Here is a 21,366-nt window from a genome sequence, read left to right as displayed (position 1 = left end):
GCGCATTACCTACACGCTAATTTAGTAATGTATATTTTTATCGTTATCATAATATTATCATTATTGGTCATCCCGCGTGGTAGTCCGCGAGTGAAGGGTTACGCATTGGGTGCGATGTATATAAAATTATTTTAGTTTTCGCAATGCGAGATCGCCTGAAAATGAAAGTCATATTATACGCGTGCACCATAAATTTCTTAATATATAGGTGTCGCGCGTGTATACGACTTACGATTACTTATATATATATATACGCGTACACGAGGAGGACACCCGGGGACGCGCGAACCTCCCTGTCTATATATATAGGTACAATGCGCAGCCGGTGCAGCAGCAGTGCAGTGTGCATACTGCATATATTATACAATGCGTATGTGTGTGTGTGTGTGTGTGTGTGTATGTACAATGTGCATATTATATAGTGTGCACATCGCGATTGCAGCAGCAGCAGCGCCACCGTCGCCGGTGGGTGGATACAGTTCTCACGGTTCTGGATTTATGTCCTGGGCTGAAGAACACGACACACGGACGACGACGACGACGACGACTACGACGAAGACGCTGCGGGTCGTTATTCATTTTTTTTCCCGCACCGCCCCTGATGACCGGCTTGCAGCCGTAGGTTAGATTCATGTAACATTATTATATACCCGCGTATACGTCTTGTATACATACGTATTATTATTTTAATATTATGTGAGGTGATTTTTTTTTTTTTTAATGAGACACTCGTATTCTCAGAAAATCGTATTGTATTTAATATGTATATATTATATTTTGTTCCGATTTAAAGTGTATCAAAATCGTAACGCTACCATCAGCCGCTATATGCGTTTTTTGGGAAAAAAAAATTCGTTTCACCTTGAAATATATTATATAATATGTTTCCTGGTAAAGTTCACTATCAGTAGTATTTAGTACCCCAAATAGTACCTACCTATACAACTGTATAATTATTGCACTATATTCCTTTAGGAAATGTCCATGTGTAATTACTGGAGTTTCATTGCCATTGGCCATCTTTTTTTTTTAAATACTTATAGTTCTAGTTGAAGAGCATTTCTTAAATTCCGCGCGTTTAACTATATACAAATAGAAGACACAATCATTGACAGTAAGGTAATATTATGCAGAACACAATATTAGTAGATAATGGTTACTGTGGCCGAGACTGCGATGATGGTCAAGAACATAACCGTGGTTAGTAAGCAGTATAGGTACTCCATTTACTATCACGCGTAAATCCGGATTCACAGCTACGTCGTGTTTCGTGCAGTGCAATATTATTGTCTATCAAAAAGCATTGTGATTGGATTTATTTTTTTGGTATCATATATATATATATATATATATATATATATATATATATATATATATATATATATATATGATACCAAAATATATATATAATAATACAATATTTCAACCAACCGAACTTACCTAGAATTGACTACAGCTCAACTTTTCGACCAATATGGTTATAGATACAGGGTTATTATCATCGGAGTCTTCACAGCGCTCTCATATATGTCACGACATACGACGTATTGTAACTTCGAATGTCCATTAATTATTTCTCCGATTGGGGGAAATAATCACCGATATACGTAAATATATTAATATTATTATTATACATATGAGCGTTTTTTACACGTTTTATTGCATCTGCGACGTGATGGAATTCTACAAAAATATATATAATAAAACATGCGAGACGTGTACTTGTCGTCCGTCGCAATAATATCGTAGACGGGAAAACCGTTTGAAAAAATAAAAAAAGTAATAACGGGGACGACCGCGCGCGCAATTTTATATTATATTGAGAAACCTTGTATTGAGTTGGCGCGCGCCTCGCGACACCTTGTACGGCGCGTAAACCGAATCCACCGAGAGTAGCATGCGCGCGCCGACGATGAACCGCGCGCGCCGAGATTCGTTATCGCTGCAGCCACGACGGAATGCGCGAGCAGGATGACACTATACATTACCGCTTGTACCGGTGCATCGTCGCCGTGTACGGACTAAGCGGTAACGATCTTCACAAACAATTATTATTTATTATTATTATTTTGTTTTTATATAATATTATACATTTATAGCCTCATCAACTAAGGTTATTGGCCTAATACGATATTTGCAATAAATATTAGTATTACATTATGATAATACTATTGTATATGAAATTCTGAAATATTGCAATCGTAATATGATTAGTTTAAGTATGCAGAAAGGCAGAAAAAAATGTAACATTATTATATGAGAGCCATCCTTCATGCTAAATTTTTTTATTCAATCATCTTTAAAATCACACTAATGTTATTTTAAGAGTCATCACACTGTGATTACACATCGCGACTACACAGTGTTAAGTCTGAAATAGTTTACGAAATCAATCATTATTATCATTATGAAAAACCTAGACACCTTGTTTTGGCGATGTGCAACTAAACTGCTCGTCCCTGCGGCGAACATAATATATCAGAAATCGAATTCCATTTTGTAACTAATTGCATTCGTAGCCGTTTCTATACTATACCCGACTTCGGTTAAAATCAATCCATATTTTTAATCGTTTTCCGTTTTGCTTCAGTTGAATGAATACAAAAATAAAACAACAAATACGCACCAATACTGCAGCGATGATTCATTTTGTGGCTTTCCACTTTTCAATAGTCATATAGACTGTCATATTTATTAAATAGACGCAACAAATTTCGGGAAACTGTAGATGACGACATCCAGCGTAAATCGAAAATCGTTGACATTGCGCAGGTCTTTGTCACTCTATTATGTGTTAACATCAAAAATATTTCCTGAACATTAAGAAGCAAATCATATAAAAGTAATCATACTATGATATTGTTGACAATAATTATTGCATTATACTATAATACATATTGTATAAGTATTTTCTTTTTCTTTTGGTACATCAGCTGTATTATTATATTTATTGATTTTGACGTTCTACAGTTTGTTACGCAACAAAATAGATTTTAAATTAAGCAAAACTGAATTGATTTAATTCACACACTCTCGCCCTCTCTCCCTCAAAAAAAAAATAAAAATAAAAAACAAAAAACACCACTGCAATATTATATTCCGGTGCAGCAGATATCTTCTGCACACGCGGGAGTCACGATAATTATTATTCGTTTAAAAAACCTTTAATAGTATATTTAGGTTCCTATACCTATATCATGTACACGCACAAGTACCTATATGTGTTATAGGAGATAGGTACGAAACGTCTCGAAAAAAAAATTTTAATACAAAAAATAATGATTTAACAATGATCTCAATACGAAATTATAACACCGTCGGTCGGTGATCGCGTAGTAGCTACACAATATATAATATTATACCAACTATATGGTATATACCTACTAATATTATTGTGCAGTTTACCGCTGTTGTACATGGCGTATAGATAATATTTTTATACCGCAAGTACGTTCGCGCGCGCCACGTGGTGTATTTATATTGTATAGGTATGTACATCGATAACGCGAGTACCTTCTTACGTTCATTATTATTATTATTTTTTGTTTATTACGCTAATTATATGTATAACTCTTTGACACTGGCACCGCTAACCGGTTCGTAGAGGAAATTTTTTTTCTCACTAATAGTTTTTATTTTAATTTTAGTTTTATTACTTTTTATACTGCAGGTTCATGTATCTATAATATAAACCTCCTACACCAGTTATTACTTAGGCCCGTAGTGATCCACTCTGCACCGTGTGTTTTCCTTTCATCTTTTAAAAATAATATTATATTCTATACTGTAGTTATTATATACCTATACCTAACTACCTACCTACGACAATTTTGTCGTTACGTTGTCGTACCTTGCATTATTATAATTATGGTCTACACTGCACGATAAATTTTTAAATTACGATATGACTTAAAGTATAACTCTATATCGATAATATTCGACACATTATAACAGTAATAATTATTTATTCAGACGAATAAAACTGACAGACGCCCAATAGTATTTAGTGATGCTGCAGATATTGAGAAGTTTAGGTAAACTTAAACATTTTTTTAGGATTAAAATATACGTATAATTGCAAATCGATTGCTAAAAGTGTAGGTATACATAAATATAAAATCGTTTTGTATATAAACAGTATATTTAGGTAAGCCTCATATTTGTGTACCCTCTACACCATTTAAGTGTAAAATCCCGACTAAGAGTGAAAAAAATAAATCGACATTTGACGAATATTTATGTTACTCAAAGCTATAAGAAATATGTCCCCATAATATAGGAATTATTGGTGATGAGTTTCTTTTATAAATGATTTGTGCTTTGTTTTTGTATGTAGAACGTGAACGAATGTTACAATAATTTAATTTAAAAATAAAAAAGCAACGTCGGCTGATTCACGTCTTGGAGCTAAATTTTGCACTGATTTAGGATATTGACAATATATAGTACTATCGTTATTACTGTAATATTTTAAAATATTTCCAAAACCAAAAAAATAACGACGAATAAAGTCATAAATTGTTATCAGACTATTAATAAAATATCATATACCTATTTAATACTAATAAATTGTGGTCACCGGTCGGCGGTCACTGGTCAGTGATGGTCACGTACAATATGTATAATGTATATATATTATATAGTGTGAAATAAACGACCGATTTAATCTTTTTCAACTCACTCACTTAATATTAATTTAAATATACCGATCGCGTGTACGTGACAAAATAATATCATGTTCTCGTTACATATAATAATATTATAATAATGTGTAACGTTTCGTCTAACAAACGATCACTACTCCGAAAACGGTCGAAACTATAAGCACCCAATTATAGCCTTTTTAACATAATATATTGTTACCGCCTATGTATAATTATTGTGGTTTGTCGTCCGCGGCCATGCTGCTGCAGTCATCAAGCCTCGCGGGCGGTAAGGCGGCGGTGGACGTTTTATAATACTTTTATGTATATTATTTCGAGCAAGCCTCGTGGTCATTTGTTTTTGTTATGTGTTTATAATATATTATATCCAGGTAGATATATATACCTATATATATATACCTGCCTACGTCTATAACATATAGGCGGTGGCGGTGGTTGTTAAAATGTTTTCCGCCGATCCTTCACTCGGGTCATAAATCGTCTGACCACGAGCTAAACTCATCATCGCGTGCGCTCATTAAAAAAAAAAAAACAAACAAACAAACAAATACGAATAACGAGCTGCAGAGGAAAACAAATAAAATAACAATATATAGACCGACGTACGCGTTCATATATCGGATACATACGCGGCGTTTGTACACCACACCGAGCGCGACAGAGAGGAAGTTGTGATGGGAAATAGAGAGAGACGGACGGACTCTAAAAGCGTAAAATCTGTTTGCAATAAACTAACATCACGTTAATGGGTCGGCAATTAAATATGGACCTTTTTTTTTTCTAAAAGGGGTCACCTCCGGTACCATGTTATAATATATACGACCCCGGAGGTGTTTTCTTCCGCAACACGCCGCGCGCGCCGTCCTCGTGATTTACGGGTATTGTCCGGGCCCGAGTCCCGCTGCGGGGCGCAAACTATTATATTGCGCGCCGATTTATGCGTCGGCTCGGCGCCGCCGCGATATAGCGCAACAACAATATAATATTATTATGTGGTTCAAAGTTCGCGGGCACGCGACTATTATGTTATGCGTACATGATAATAATATATATATATAATGTTGTGATATTGTCAGTCGCGACGGCACATCGTATTACATATCACTATTATTATAAAAATATTACGTGTTCCTATATGTATAAATAAATGTGCATTATTATTATTATTATATTTAAATTACGAGTGTATGATAATAATTTGTATTATACGATAGGCGCTCTGCTTATTATTATCGTCGTCGTCGCCTATAATAATATGATGTTATTATTATTATTATTATTATGTACACGCGTGGCCGTCCCGAGTGACGCGCTGGCGACCATCAATCATATATATATGCGCGATGTCAAAACGTCGTCGTCGTCACCGTGGCACGCGTGCTCGCTATATATATAATATAATATAAAATTATTAATAATATTATACGGCGATAATACTTTTAGCCGGGTTAATTCGGAAAAGATTATTATCCGGTCCGGTCGCGGGTCATCGTATCGTATTAAAATAATACACGAGAGAAAACATCGATCCGGTCCCACGTCGAATTTGACATTCGGTCCGCGGTGTGCAACACACTACATAATATGATAATATAATATTCTTATCAGCCTGTACCGATACTGCAGCTGCAGCGACCGATCGTCGATACGAGCTGTATCATGATAATAATAATTAAATATTATCATTATTATTATTACGGATATAACTTTAACGCTGCTTGTGCGACACTCATATTTTTGTAGTTTTATTCAGGTTGACAGAGCTAGTGGGTCCCAAACTTTTTCATTCCATGGCGTCCTACTGCGAATACCACGAAAGACAGCACAAAAAAAAATACTCATTATTAACGAATTTTTCAAAAAGAATTCTTCACATTTTAAATTATTTACCATGAGCGGTGCCCTAGCTAGAGCGCCGTGGTACACAGTTTGGGAATCGCTGATTTAACATGTCAATATTATAACCATTATATATTATAATCATGCTATTTTTTTTTAGGTTTTATCTAGTTTGTAAATGATTGCTATTTTTAAATTTAAATACTATAGTTCTTGAATCAAAATTGTTTAGAACTACCGAATTCGATAAAACTATTTATGTACCTTTATACCTGATTCGTGAGCGAGTAATGCAACTAGTATTGCGTGTCAAACAAACCATCAGCTCCCCCTTGCTATTTGTTTTTTAACTATCGCATGTGGCTATGGTACAATTTTTGTTTCATATAATGTTATGTCAATTATTATATTTTGTCCAACACCTATTTCAATTACATAAAACGTATTACTTAAATTATAATATATATATATTTTTTTGTTTTATTAAAGATAACCCTCGAAATCGTGGCCATAGGGAGCATAATATATTATAATTATTATTTGATATTAGATATAGGTATTCACAGTGTTAGTAAATATCTTATTTTGCGTTCTCCCGTCAAAATTAGATTAAAGTAAATTGTTTCCAGCACTCGGAAATTTGTGATACATAACAGTATACCTATTAAAGCCTGTTAGTACAACATAATAAACTGTACTATATTATCATATCGTGATATAATAATATAATATGTTACTGGCGTGTTTGTTTAGTCGGTTAGCAATTCCCAAATAATTTAATTATTACGTGCTTCTATAACCACACATAGATACATTTCAAATATATTTTATTATTTTACGTTTGAAAGTCATAAATCAAAATTTAAATTTAAAATGTAGCCCCCTTAGGAGTACGTCGCTCCACGAGGTCTCACATAACTGACGTAACCTTATACGACGGCATAACCTTATATATAGACGACTCTCGGTGACGGGCGACGGCCATATTATTATCAGTACTTATTCAGCTGGTGGACTAGCATCGCGACTGACATAATTGTGTCTAACTAATGTATCGGTTGTGCTATAATATGTGCAGAGGTTGAGACGATATCGATAGAATATTTTTAAATCAAATAACTTGAGGATTGGTATACGATATCAATATACCTATACTATTACAGGAGCGGCGCTAGTTATTTGGCCGGCCTGTGCTAATTCATGAAAATGCATTTAAAGTTTTATTCGAGCGAATGAAACATTTATCACATTATTATAGTTCAATAGATATTTAAACCCTATTAATATTTAAAGAGGTGCAATAATTTTACTATTGTCGCATGAATGCAGATAGAAAAATAACTTGAACATAGTAAACATGGAAACTTTTATTTTTCTATATTCAGTCCCCAAAATATGTTACCTTTCATCGGACACATGGCTTGATATATTCGTATATAGTTGATGATTTTTCATAATGTTCACATTGCCCGCACATGACTTACGCACTTAAGTTACGCCGCCGGCCCTGTGCATACATCGTATACGCATATTATCGTATCTCGACACGATACTTAACCGTTTAGCGTGCGATGATGCTTTACATATTATATATGCAGCACTGCAGCTGCAGTCACCTGTTGCACCCCGTGGGAGCAAGCTAAACGTGCCTGCACTCTGCAGTTAGGTACGTCACTTATTATACGCTTAGTGTTTCACTCTGACGATATTGTACTGTATCGATAGCCCACCGTTCGTATTTGACATATCACTCACTATTTGATATAGGTACGACCCTATTATTTGGCACACATGAAAACTCGCGGAGCGCGATTGATATGGTTGCGGCGTCGTCTGCGGGTCTGTTCGAAAAATCCGCGTCCCCGAAACACTATTACGCGGATGATTATAATAAATTGTTTTGTTATTGTCGTTATTTTTTTACTACTGATTAGCAACCGACATAATCAGTCGATATTATATTACTATAAAGAAGCTATATAGTTTGCCGCAGAAAACGTTTCTGCAGATGCGATCGACCTACCGAATCTTCGATCATCGATTATTGCGTCGATTGTGCCTCGCGATTTTAATGTCATAGTATGTCACATCATAGGAAGGTACGATGATTTACAAACGACGGGGACGAGTTTGTCGCGGTGAATACACAGAGTACTATACGCACACACACACACGACACACACCTCATCGCTCGTGTGTCATGCGAATGCCGCGGCATTCGTCGCGTATATAACCATACCATACCTATATATATGCGTATACCGTATACCACTACGGTATTGTAAAAGAAACGAAGGATTAAAAAAAAAAAAAAAAAACGGAAAATATATTATACATTATTACAAAAATACGAAAACATGGGTCTGGCTGGCGCGATTCCAACGATACGATATAGTATCGTATAATATAGTAGGCTTGTAGGCAATATAGCGCGCGCGCTCACTCGTCAATAAAGTGTCCGCCGCCGCAAGTGTAGGTATGTATACGAATATATATTGTATAATGTGTACATCGGTACCATCGCACATACTTTTTTCGATCCGGTTTGGATTTTTTTTCGCTTTCCGTCGTCGTAAAAATTCAAACTGCATACAACTATATTATAACCAAATATATAATATTATATTATAATATGGGTAGGTAAATATGGCATACTATATATTATGCATATTATAGGAATGAGTCGGTCTGGCCCACCCGGCTACCCGACGGCGATTGCCTGAGGGGCCATCGGGTATTTGGCAAGATAGCTGGTAGCCGGCACATGGCCAGTATAATATTTTATTTAAATCACGTCTTATTAGTCGCGAACGGGCGATTTCAAATTATTATTTAACTATAACGACACAACGGCGTCTGATTTATTCGACACATTGTGCATAATAATGCATATTATATTTTATCATTCGAATACATTCAGTGCGCACAAATTATATATAAAATTGAACATTATGATGTGAACACTGAAAAAATATTTCGATTTCATTTTAAAGCAAGTTATATGAGTGTTTTAAGATATACGAACAATATTGACGATTTTAAAATACTTATGACTAGCTTCGAAATTAAAATATAATATAAAGCCCACGAGGTCGTTTAAATAATGCTCTTACTTTTAAATTTCATAAGATGTCGATTCGGTCTAGTTTTTATACTAAACTAACGGAGCTAATGCTAAACACTTGCGAAAGACGGAGACAACGCATAATAACGTCCTCTGAAAGACTAACATTTTCATATATTATTATGCCAACTGCGATCTTCGACAGGCCAAAAATATCTTAAGGCGCCTTTAACTCGTCTGCAGCTTGATGGAGACATCGTTCGATTTATAACCAGAGATGAAATTATTAATATGATGGGATCATCCACCTGTATCACCCTGATTAATGATATTTATGTTTATTGAATTCTGCTTTTTTTTTCGTGCCTTAAGGTTTTTCTATTTTACGCGTACAAATTATGAAAAAAATATGCAAAACATGTGATCGTTGATCATGTTTTTTGAAGTTTGTATCGAGAGTGCTGCAGGAGACTCAATCATGAAGCAGACCGACACACACTGTGTATACATACATAGTATAGATCTAGTAAAAAGAAACAAAATAATAAATATATACTTTCGTCCAAAAAAACATATTATCGTTTACGACGCGGATCGACGATAATAATATTATTATATCTACTTAACTCTGCAATCGATACATCTGATCTGTTCCGTTGATTTATCGCGCGCTCACCGTTAATCGTTATCGGAAAGCGACGTAAACGTAATATTATAATCGCATTACGTGGGTGGTAACTCTTAGCACGCGGGGGACGACGATTAAAAATGCGATAGATCCGTGTGCGCGATATTACCCACTCGCGTATATTCTTTCTAGTCGTATTATCGTAATATTATATTTGCTCATTTCGTGTGATGCGTATATCTCTCCCCCCTCCACCCTCGAGGTCCGGGGGATGCGAGCATGTCTCTTATATTACCCTCGCGCCGTTTGCATAATAATATTATTATGATTTAAAGCATTTTTATCATCGTAACAATGATTAATACCGTACATATTATTATTATTATATAGGTAAGGTAGGTATGGGGTATAATAATATTATTGTAATTATTATTTCCGCGACGACATGCATAGGAAATCTCCCGCGAGAGGAAAACAATGCGGTTCTGGCATCGCACGCACACGCGTATTATAATATTATTATTAACCATATACCTACCAGTTACATGGTATAATACTGCAGCTAGGTATAGTGTACGATAATAATATTATAATATACAATTTTATATGTTATATACCTAAGCCGCTCGGTATATATATATATATACGGCGACGAAAGTGGTCTGACCGCTTCAATTCACCTCCGCCGCCGTTCAACCTGTCAAGTCTATGTGTATCCTAACCACCGTACCTCTCTATATATATATTTATCATAAAGTATTGTCGTACTTGTATATATACATATAAGTATATGTATTATATGTATACGTACGGAGACGATCCGAAAATGAGACGTCTTCGCGACGAGACTGTAATACCTAAATATGTAAAAGTTTCTTAAGGACCATGTAAACCACCGTTCGACGTTGTTTTATTAAAATATTTATATACGGTCGTCGGTCTTCGAATTATTTAAGTGCGCGCGCGCGCGCACACACACACACACACACATATACATGCGTAAATATTACATATATATTTATATTAGGTATGTTCACGATTCCGAAGTCGTCTCGTTTTAACGTAATGCCATAAAAAATTAACGGGTTCTTTTCTTTTTTTTTACTATAATAATCTTACGTGTGATCTTATCGAGTCTTCAAAAAAAAAAAAAAAAAACGGATTCGCGTAGAACGGTTAACACTTTTTTATGCTTAAATGTACGCGAGATGATATATTATTGTTAGATTATCAACGCGGACGTCTTCTTAGATATCATAAACGGCCATAGTCTAAAATATATGTTAGTACGGATAGATCCCACGCACTAAACGTTTGTTTGTTTGCTGTATGTGTTTAGTTCAATAATAATAATAGTGATTATTGTGTTCTAAATTTAGAAAATATATTTAAAAAAACCCTTTTTGCTACGCATACAACCGGAAGCGCGATTTGTAGTTTTTGAACTTCCTTAAATTTGTCTGCCGAATTCTGTTCAGAAATGATTATTTTATGTTCATATATTATTATTAGTTATACGTAGCTGTATTTAATAACTGCGTACCCGCATAGGTAGGCAAGTATATACGTATCTACTGGAATCGATATTTTCGATTTTATTTTTGTTTGATAAAAAACTACTAATTATAATATATATATATAAATATGAAACTTGTGGTTAATTAAACCGTTGAACGAAGCAATATATAAGCCATATTTCGCTTTTAGAAAAATTCACGGACTTTTAATTTCAACTTAATATTCAAACAATATTTTTTCTACTCAAATTTTTAGTCTTATCGGTCTATTGGGTTTACAATTATTTGTGTTATTTCTAACTCACGATAGTCATTACTCATTAGTATCATCATTGTTTATATAATCAATGGTATCATGTATAATCAAGTTCGTTTTGTGTTCGTTTTTAGAGCAGGATAAATCATATAACATAATATACTTCACCTTCCGCCTGTTTATAAATTATAATAAACATATTTCCGAAAAATAATAAATAATGGGCTCTGCATTTTTGACCTATGGTAAAAATAATGTAATAGTCCACTGTAATAGTCCCTAGTAATGATTCTTAAATCATTATATAGAAAATCTCAATTAATAAAAATTAATTTCATAAAAATTATATTATCAATTTTGAAATTATTATTGCTTTATAGTATCTATGTATATATTTCATAATTTTAAGTAATTATATAATACATTGGTCTAAGCTCAGCATTAAGTAAACATACCAAAAAATATAAAATTAAAGCAACTGGAGGAACAGTCTACAATTTATAAAGTATTTTCATATAGTTATTCAGTGTGATCGTATCTTTTAAGTAAATCTTGATAATATTATAGGTCTTTATAATATACTATTATTAGAGTTATGCATGTTCATGAACGTAACCATCTCGCTGATCTTGCTAAGGGTGTACCTACTTTTTTGCAAAGTTCCTTTTGTGAAATCGGTTTTACGTAGAAACAAAAAACTATTAATTAGTTTTAGTTTTAAGTCGATATAAAATATGTACATAGTTTGTTTTCGCCCGAGTGTATATTATGTAAACACGCCTGTGATGATTGTTTATCATTTTATATAGGTATAGCCGTAATTGATATTCTGATCGCCAGATAACGATCACATTTTTAATTGAAAATATTGAAAATTCTCTTAACGATAATAATATCATTTCATTATTTTAAACATAATTAATAATTGTTTAGGTGATTAACAAGCACGAAACCGGTACCCTTATTTTCTATTTACCGCTTTCGGTCGTACCGGATATAAATTATTATCCTGCATAACTTTGTTTTGATAGTGTCGTGGAAATGAATCGATTTTGTCGTAGATTTGGCAAGCAACTGCAAAGTGTAAGCCTAATATACTTAATCACAATATCGAGATAATGTATATTATAATAATACCTATACGATACAAGCACTTTCGATTCCAATCGACACAGATTTTTGATTCTGTCGACAAAAATGTTGTCCTTGACCGGGACATTCGACGACGGTCGATAGGCGCAAATGTCTTGGTGACCTCTTGTTATTACGGCTCGTATACCAACCGTATACGGTTAGATTGTGAATAATAAAAAATTAAACAACACGAAAATATACACATCGCATGACCCGCGGACAATTATTATAGTGTGTTAACGTGCACGTACAGGTACCCATATATATATGGATGGTAATTTGCATAAAAATGTATACTTTTGATAATTTTTTTTTCTATAGGTATTATTATTGTTATTATTTATCTTTAACATGGGAATTTTTTTTTTTTTTCAGTCGCTCAGCGGGTTCTTGATGATGATGACCCAAAACGGCAAGCTCCTATACATATCGGATAACGCCGCCGAATACTTGGGCCACTCGATGGTGAGTATATCCATCATTCGTATACAATAAATAATGTGCCTAAACTGCAGCGCGTATTTTATATATTAATTATGTTATAATATAGGGCCCGGATTTATATCATCTAAAAACCTTAGAAATATGCACTATAACATATGAATTTTTGCTCTTATTTTGTACGAATATGATACTGTGTAAAATAAACAATATGCAAAAATATCGATTAAAAAAAAAAATCTTATGTTTTCATTAATATGTGTTTACATAAAATTATATAATGTTTATATTTTTGACATTTTAAACATAAATAAATTAAAACGAATGAAAATTACGCGCATTCGGATCACGAAAAACACGACGTATGATTCACGAAAACCTACCCAATAACAGATTACTATACTTGTCCCAATAAAGGTCTCAAACAACATAAGAAAAGAACATAACATTAAAATTACACGGACAGTAAATACTTTTGATTAATGTAAGCAAAATATTACATAATATTATGTATTTAAAACAATATATATATATATATATGCAATGAAAAATTGTAAAATACAGAAATATGCAGTGTAGGTACACGTCGAAAAATGTTGTAACTTTGTATTTCGGATCTATTGACTAATTATTAAAATCTGTTGCTTACCTATAGCTATTTTTTGGTCTGATTAGAAAAAAAACATGCAAATGCATATAAATCCGGGCCTTATAAAATATTTAAGTCACAATAGTGAATACATAGGTACATTATTGTATTATTGTTACACGCAAGCTCTAATATACTTTACGCGACTTTCTCCCTCGGCTATAGCCAAACTAGAAACTCTAGATTTTGCAAATGGGTACCAATCATATATGTATAGCTGTTATATATATAATATATATGCATATTATAATATATGTGTGTCTTTCACAACACTATTGACCTTTTGGGTTCAAACCGATATTAAAATATACCAATACGCGTATTATATATAGGTATAATACTTAGATAATGCGTACCTATGTGTAGTGCGTATAATGCTAGGTAGGTAGGTATAAACGAAAAGGAAAAAAAAATCAATTACCTAATTTCTAGACCGGTCCGATTTCCACGTCCGTACGCATTTAAAAAAATATTAAGAACGAGAACTATACAATAATTATGATTTGAAAAGGAAAAAAAAAATATTGGAAAACGGGTTTTGTGGTCACTGCTAGCCCGTAGGCTCTGCCCGGACGCCCACGCCTTTCACCCGGGCGTACGTACGCGCGCGTATTATACGTACATGTGTCGTTGGTCTCGAGATACCAAAACTGCAGCAACTTTCCGGAATTATAATAATAATAATAATAATAATAATGTATATTAATGTGCATTTTTTTTTTTTTTTTTTACTGTCCGTCTCCGTTGATTCCGTTCTCTGCGGTGTGTGCTTCTTGCTCGCCTCTATTATATACGACTGTTAATGGAAAAACGGGTATCGATAATTTATTACTGGTAATTTACCAACGGTATTTTTTTTTTCATAAATATATTTTATCTTTTTGTTTTCACACTATAAGTATAATATTATTATCTTGTTCGCAATAACAGCGGTTTACAAAGTGCGAACGATGACGAAGTATATAATATAATATAATATATTAATATTTAAAATGTATTTTTACCAACGAGGCACACGCACTCGAGTATCTCTATCTATCCATGTATAATATTATGTTTGGAATCTGTCGGTTACGCTGTATATATTTACGTCATAACAGCTATATATAAATACGTAAACAACGAATTATTCAGTGCGGCAGTAGCGTGAATAGAAATAATTTTTGGGGTGGGCTATAATATGTATAGCGACGAACAATTATTATCTATAGCACCTAGAGACTACTATATAGTTTTGACAGTTAAAATAGATGTAATTTTGGGAGGGGTTGCAGCCTATATACGCCACTGCAGGGCGGTATATGTGAGTGATATTCTGTAATAATAATAATTCTATGATGAGTTATTGGCAAATAATGATACGCGTGCTACAACGGTGAGACCATTGAATCACAGTTCGATCTATATGTATAATATTGTTTTATAGGTTAGCGCAACATCGCACAGGTCTTTAGGGCCGCGCGGGGCTGGAAATTTAATTTCGTTTTACTGTTAGGAGGAGGTAGGTACCTGTATATGCGCTCTATATGTGTTGCTTATTAAGACCCCGTCAGTATGCCACAGCGCCGCTGTAACTCGAACAATTGGTTTTAAATGACAGCCCACGCGAAAATCAAAAACCGCCATCGGCCGGTTTCGAATAGCATGCATATAATACATAATAATAACGGGTACGATCGAGTAGCACTGTCCGAGATTGAATATTATCAATATGTAGTCGAAAAATATGCGGCTTACCACCGCAGCAGTATACTGCAACAGCGACCTCATGTATAATAGGTATATACATAAAATGCATATATCTATTTTGCGGGGAGGGAATCGCTGCGGATACAATAAAGCGTACCTATATAGAATAGTGAGATATTGTTAAAATTTTCAATTAGCATAATAATAATATTGACCGTCGAAATCTTATTAGATTGGTGAAAGTTAATTCGTTTTTTTTTTCTTGCTTCTTCGAAGCCTATATGAAAAACCACTAAACATTGATTGGGCACTACTTAGAGGATATTAATCCGAAGGCAACCGAAAAACCTGAAGCGTGTTCTCCTCCGTTCACTCCTACACGCGCGCCCGCTTTCGGCCTACTCTTCGATCCTACCGTAAACCGCATATATGCGCCGACCGACCAAATAATCGCCTACAGATATAATAATATAATATAGATACGCGCGCGCGCGTAAGTTTTTTCACATAATAAGTATTATACACAGCCGTATAATAGGTGTACTTATACATTATTATGTCATAAAAAATAATTTTTTTGGACAAAATAATATAATGAAGTCAGCGCGTCCCTCGAACAGTGTTCTGCAATAATAGTTCGCGAAAATGTAATATTATACAATACCTATTATTAAGTCCGCCGTCAAGTCCGTTTCGAATCCAAAACAATGACACTGGATGAGGCTTAAGTACAAAACACCGCTGCATTCATAATACCACTATTTTATGGAAATATAGCTTGTGTTGTTTGCGTGGGTCAGTAATGCCGTGGAAAAGTGGCACAAACGAATATTATTATAAATATTTACCTGCGTATAAATGATAAAGCATACCTATTATATACGCACCGCGGAAAAAGTCGACTCAACGTTTATGTTTTATATACAGATATTTATTAGGTTGCCTGTGTTATGAGTTATGATTTGGAAAGATGTGTGCGCATCACGTGCAGTACGATATAATATATTATTATTATATGATACCTATACGAAAACTAATCTAGAAAAATATATTATGTTTTAATAGCAGACATGCAATCGTATATGTATAGAGGTATTAGGTATATAATATACGACGACGACGACGTCGTTTTTTTATTTTATCGTTATTAATCCATCCGAACGTTTCCGAGGGGCTTAACGCCGCCCTCTTGTTATCGCACCTCAAACACACACACACACACCTCACACACACCTACTTAACGAGAAAAGCCGGTAACGCGCACGGGCACGATCGCTTTCGATAATAATAATATTATTATCGACCGCTTCGTAGTCCCGCATGATCCGTGTGCCGTGGACACGATAGGTGCGATCGTGTGTGTGTTCCTCTTTTTGGTGATTCGATAATGCATTGACTAAGCGTTTCGTTTTGTAGTTGTTATTTCATTTTGTTTTCACCGTGATAACGTCTATACGTAGGTATACGGCGAAGGAATGCAGCCGCTGCAGTGATTTTCGAAAATGTATAATAAATAATATTATATTATATTGACCCGTTTCTCTCGGCGCCGCTTCCTACATTTCTCGAGACTTATCATCTACCCAAATATATGCACCGTGCGCACGTACCTTTATGATGTTATTGTAACGTTATATCACGCGCATACCCTCAATTTCTATAGTACGTTCAAATATTTGTCATAACGCGCGATAAAGGTATATATTGTGCGCATGCGTTTAATTAATATAATATTATTAGATTAGCGATAAGAAGAACATTATGTTAAGGTAGGCAGGTCGCAGGTTTATGGTACCTACCTAAATCATGGTACCTATATACGACGGTGAGCTGCGCTGCGAATATTTCGTGTGCCATAAAAATAATGTAATTTTTTTACTATTAAATGATAGAAAATTCTATTATCTCGCGTGATCTACATTTAAAACGGCAGTAAAAAATAATTTGTTTAACGACCAATAATTCGTATTTGTAGGTCACGCTGAGTATATATAGGTACAATACATTTTATACGTACATATGTTTCACTGGTATACGCGTATGTAATATTATATTTATAGTGTTTTCTTGGATCATGCCAAGGGCGAACGGTTATTCAGCTAAAAATTATGAGCAAATTGCGTACTATTATGTACATTTAAACACAAACACACACACATATATATATACACACACACACGTATGTATGTACCTACGTTTAAGTTATTGATTATACGTTGGGCATTATGGACACCTTATGGTATTTACGGTATATACAAATGCAACAGGCTGCACATGTAAATGTATAGTAGGTATGTACAAATTATTTATACAGGGTGTTTCGCCGTGTTCGTCCTCGTATACGTTATATCCGCCTACATTGTGCATGATTAACCGTTAGTTATAAATTAAATTTAAACGTTATCCCTATTCGAACATAGGTACTGAACGGGAATCAATAATTCGACTTTGATAACATTTACATAAATTAATTCAATAAATCAGCTTTCTCGTAATGTTTTTGAAGTTAACTTCATAAACATGAATTAATTTAAATTAAATAAATAAACAATGTGTTTATGTACTATAATTTATATGTACTGTGTATACATTGTCATATATTATTACAATAAAAACGTTTAACGACGAATAGTTAATCAGAAAAAAAGTATTGTTGACGGTGAAAAATACGACGGTCATAAGACCAGGAAAATGTACATAAGTAACAATAATAATAACAAAACAGATAAATAAACGAAGACTTCACATATACCTGCAGCCTACCCAAATCGAACCGAATACGTGATGTGAACTGAAATGCTAGAATGTTTTTTACGACGTTCACGTCATGTTGTTTGATGAACGAATTAGCGTCGTATTATATTATGACATTTGCTTACTAAAAATATGGGTATTATAATAAATTCCTACTGATTCCAACTGATCGATCGAATTGCGTCTCGTGATTTGTCATTAACCATTGTATATCTATCTATATCTATATATATATATATATATATATAATAAGTACATATTATGTATTGCACAGTGCTGATCGACACCTACGACTAACAATCATTTCTCGTCCATTTTTTACAATGATAATATATCGTTCGTTTTTTAACGGTTGTTTTTTATTCCGTTTAGAAAGTATTAGACTTTAACGTACTGCAGTTTGACGATTTTGTACATTTTTGTGTTACATGATGACGACGTTTTTGTGAGACACAGCGAAAGCCAAACGCGGTCAAAGTTTCGTCGGCTGCAGTATAGGAAAAGAGCGCTTCCATCTGATAAGGTTCATTAGGCCGGCGCGACGTTATTCCTTATACATATATAATACCTATAATATATTATACCTATACGTGTTCGAGCGTCGCTATTGAAACCGAACATTGGCGCAACGGTCGATTAACGACATTTATTGATTTCCTACCCATAAATCGTCGCTCAACAATATACGTATATAACTCGTATACCCATAATATGGTACATTATATTATACAGTTTGCGCACCTTATCGCCGTACAACCATCTTTATTTATTTTTTTTAATGTGCATTTTTTACATCTACAAGGACCGCCGCCGCCGCGTTCTCAATGGCACACGCAAAAAATGTTATCCTTCCCGGGAACTCTATGGATTAGAAGAGGCCTTTCACTTCCCCACTACCTCCCCCGCACAGCACACATGTGCATATAATATTAAACTGCACAACTGAATTACAATATAATATATATAATATATCGTAATAAGATCAAATCCATAAATGTAGGTACATAAACTTTATAGTATTATAGTATATTATGATATTACAATAATAAGTCTTATATAATGCACATTATACACGTATTATAGCGAACGTCTGAGCACCTCTTCTAACTTTTTATTTTTCATCACGAGCAAGTAATTATCTATAAAAAATTTAAATTAACCAAAAAGGGTTACCTATTTATATGTACCTATATACTTTTACGTCTGTATGTTAAAGTTTTTCTGAAAAATGTTATGTTTACAATGTATAGAAATTTGAATTATTTAATTGCAGTGGTTTTTTTTTTTTTAATGTGTTATATCAACTATTTTTTAGTTAAACTATAATAGCCGAAACTCAAAATGTCATCGATTTATCTCATCTCTTTTCAAAATGTCTCGTTATACTTCCATCCGAGCCGGTGATTATCTTTTATATTATGTAGAGACCTAGTAACATTGTAATGCATACCAATTTTACAGCGAAATATATTTTTTGAACTTTATGGCTGTACCTATAGCGAATAATCCAAATAACTGAAGACACTCCGTTATTTCTTAAACTAAAAACGTTTTTGAAAATTTTATTTTTAGAAAATTGTAAGCTTATAAAAAAAAATAAAAAAAAAAAATATACAATTTTCTATTCGTAATCATTTTTACATTTTCTAGCCTCTAGGTTACTCTGCAATATGTTGTCCATTAATCCGCTCATCTAAACTTTAAGTATTATAATAAGTTATTATATTATAATACTAATGAACTAGTAACCATTTCCAAATTTGATTTTCTTGTATCGAAATACTTCTAGTAATATTAATATGCTTATGAGGGATATGAATTTCAAAATATATGGTGCCGCTTAAAAAGATAAAAAAAAAACTAAAAAGTAATAGGGATAAAATATTTAACAATATAATTTTTTTCTCTCCAAAAATGGTAGTATTTCTTGAAATAACGAGTGTCTTAAATGGATATAATATGCATACACATTTATTATAAACAAAATACCGTACTATTATTATTACGGATACAACCGCTATGACGACGACGGTGCTGGAGGCGGTTCGCGACGCTTTGTCACTATCGCGAAATCGTAAGTAGCTGGTAGAGCAGGTCTACACTGTGTCCTCGACAACGTTGGTACTGAATCTGAATTAACGCGCAGTTGCAAATTTCGAGAACCGGACGCATGTAGAGTATTATTATATACGCCGGCCGGACTGTCGTACTGACTGTCATATACCACGATTACCAGTGAAGAATACGAATTGCCGGTTTACGGTGACGGTCTCACCGCGGTAACTGCGGTAAGTACATATAATATAGTATTTATGCGTATACTGCAAGAACACGGATACGCAACGTCGTCCTTTGTCGGCATAGTATGTAGGCATAGGTTGGGTTTGGGGGTACCTACCTGATATCTATGCGTATTAACCTGCAACAGTACTATACTGTAATGTTATCATTTTAGAATATTAATAAAAAATAATATTATATAATATATATATACTTTTGGCTGTGCGTGAGTGTGTGTAAAGTGTAATGCACGATAACGTGTAAAATCCAAAGCGGTACCTTGGACCGCGAGTACGTGATCGGACGCTAACAAGATGAATTCCCGCTGCATTCAAAGGTTGTAACTTATAACTTATAAAAATATTATATTGTGTATCTAAATTGTTTTGCACAGACAGCTAGGCGCGGCGTTGTCGATGATGATATTGCAGCCGCCGCCGTTCGTCTCGAA

General features: G+C 34.0%; 1 protein-coding gene across 1 annotated transcript in view; it reads left to right on the top strand.

The window, feature by feature from the left end:
• Nucleotides 1–21,366, top strand: part of dysf (neuronal PAS domain protein dysfusion) — a 147,007-nt gene that overhangs the window by 88,533 nt on the left and 37,108 nt on the right. Inside the window, exon 4 of the mRNA XM_089224123.1 lies at nt 13,478–13,567. Within this exon, the coding sequence (XP_089080249.1) occupies nt 13,478–13,567 (90 nt within the window). The remainder of the gene's footprint in view (nt 1–13,477; nt 13,568–21,366) is intronic.

Source organism: Diuraphis noxia, unplaced genomic scaffold, assembly GCF_037042655.1.
Source record: "Diuraphis noxia isolate RWA-SAM2 unplaced genomic scaffold, SU_Dnox_SAM2 contig0003, whole genome shotgun sequence".
Lineage (NCBI taxonomy): Eukaryota > Metazoa > Arthropoda > Insecta > Hemiptera > Aphididae > Diuraphis > Diuraphis noxia.
The sequence above is the reverse complement of the archived record's forward strand: the minus strand, read 5'-3'. Positions and strand labels throughout refer to the sequence as shown.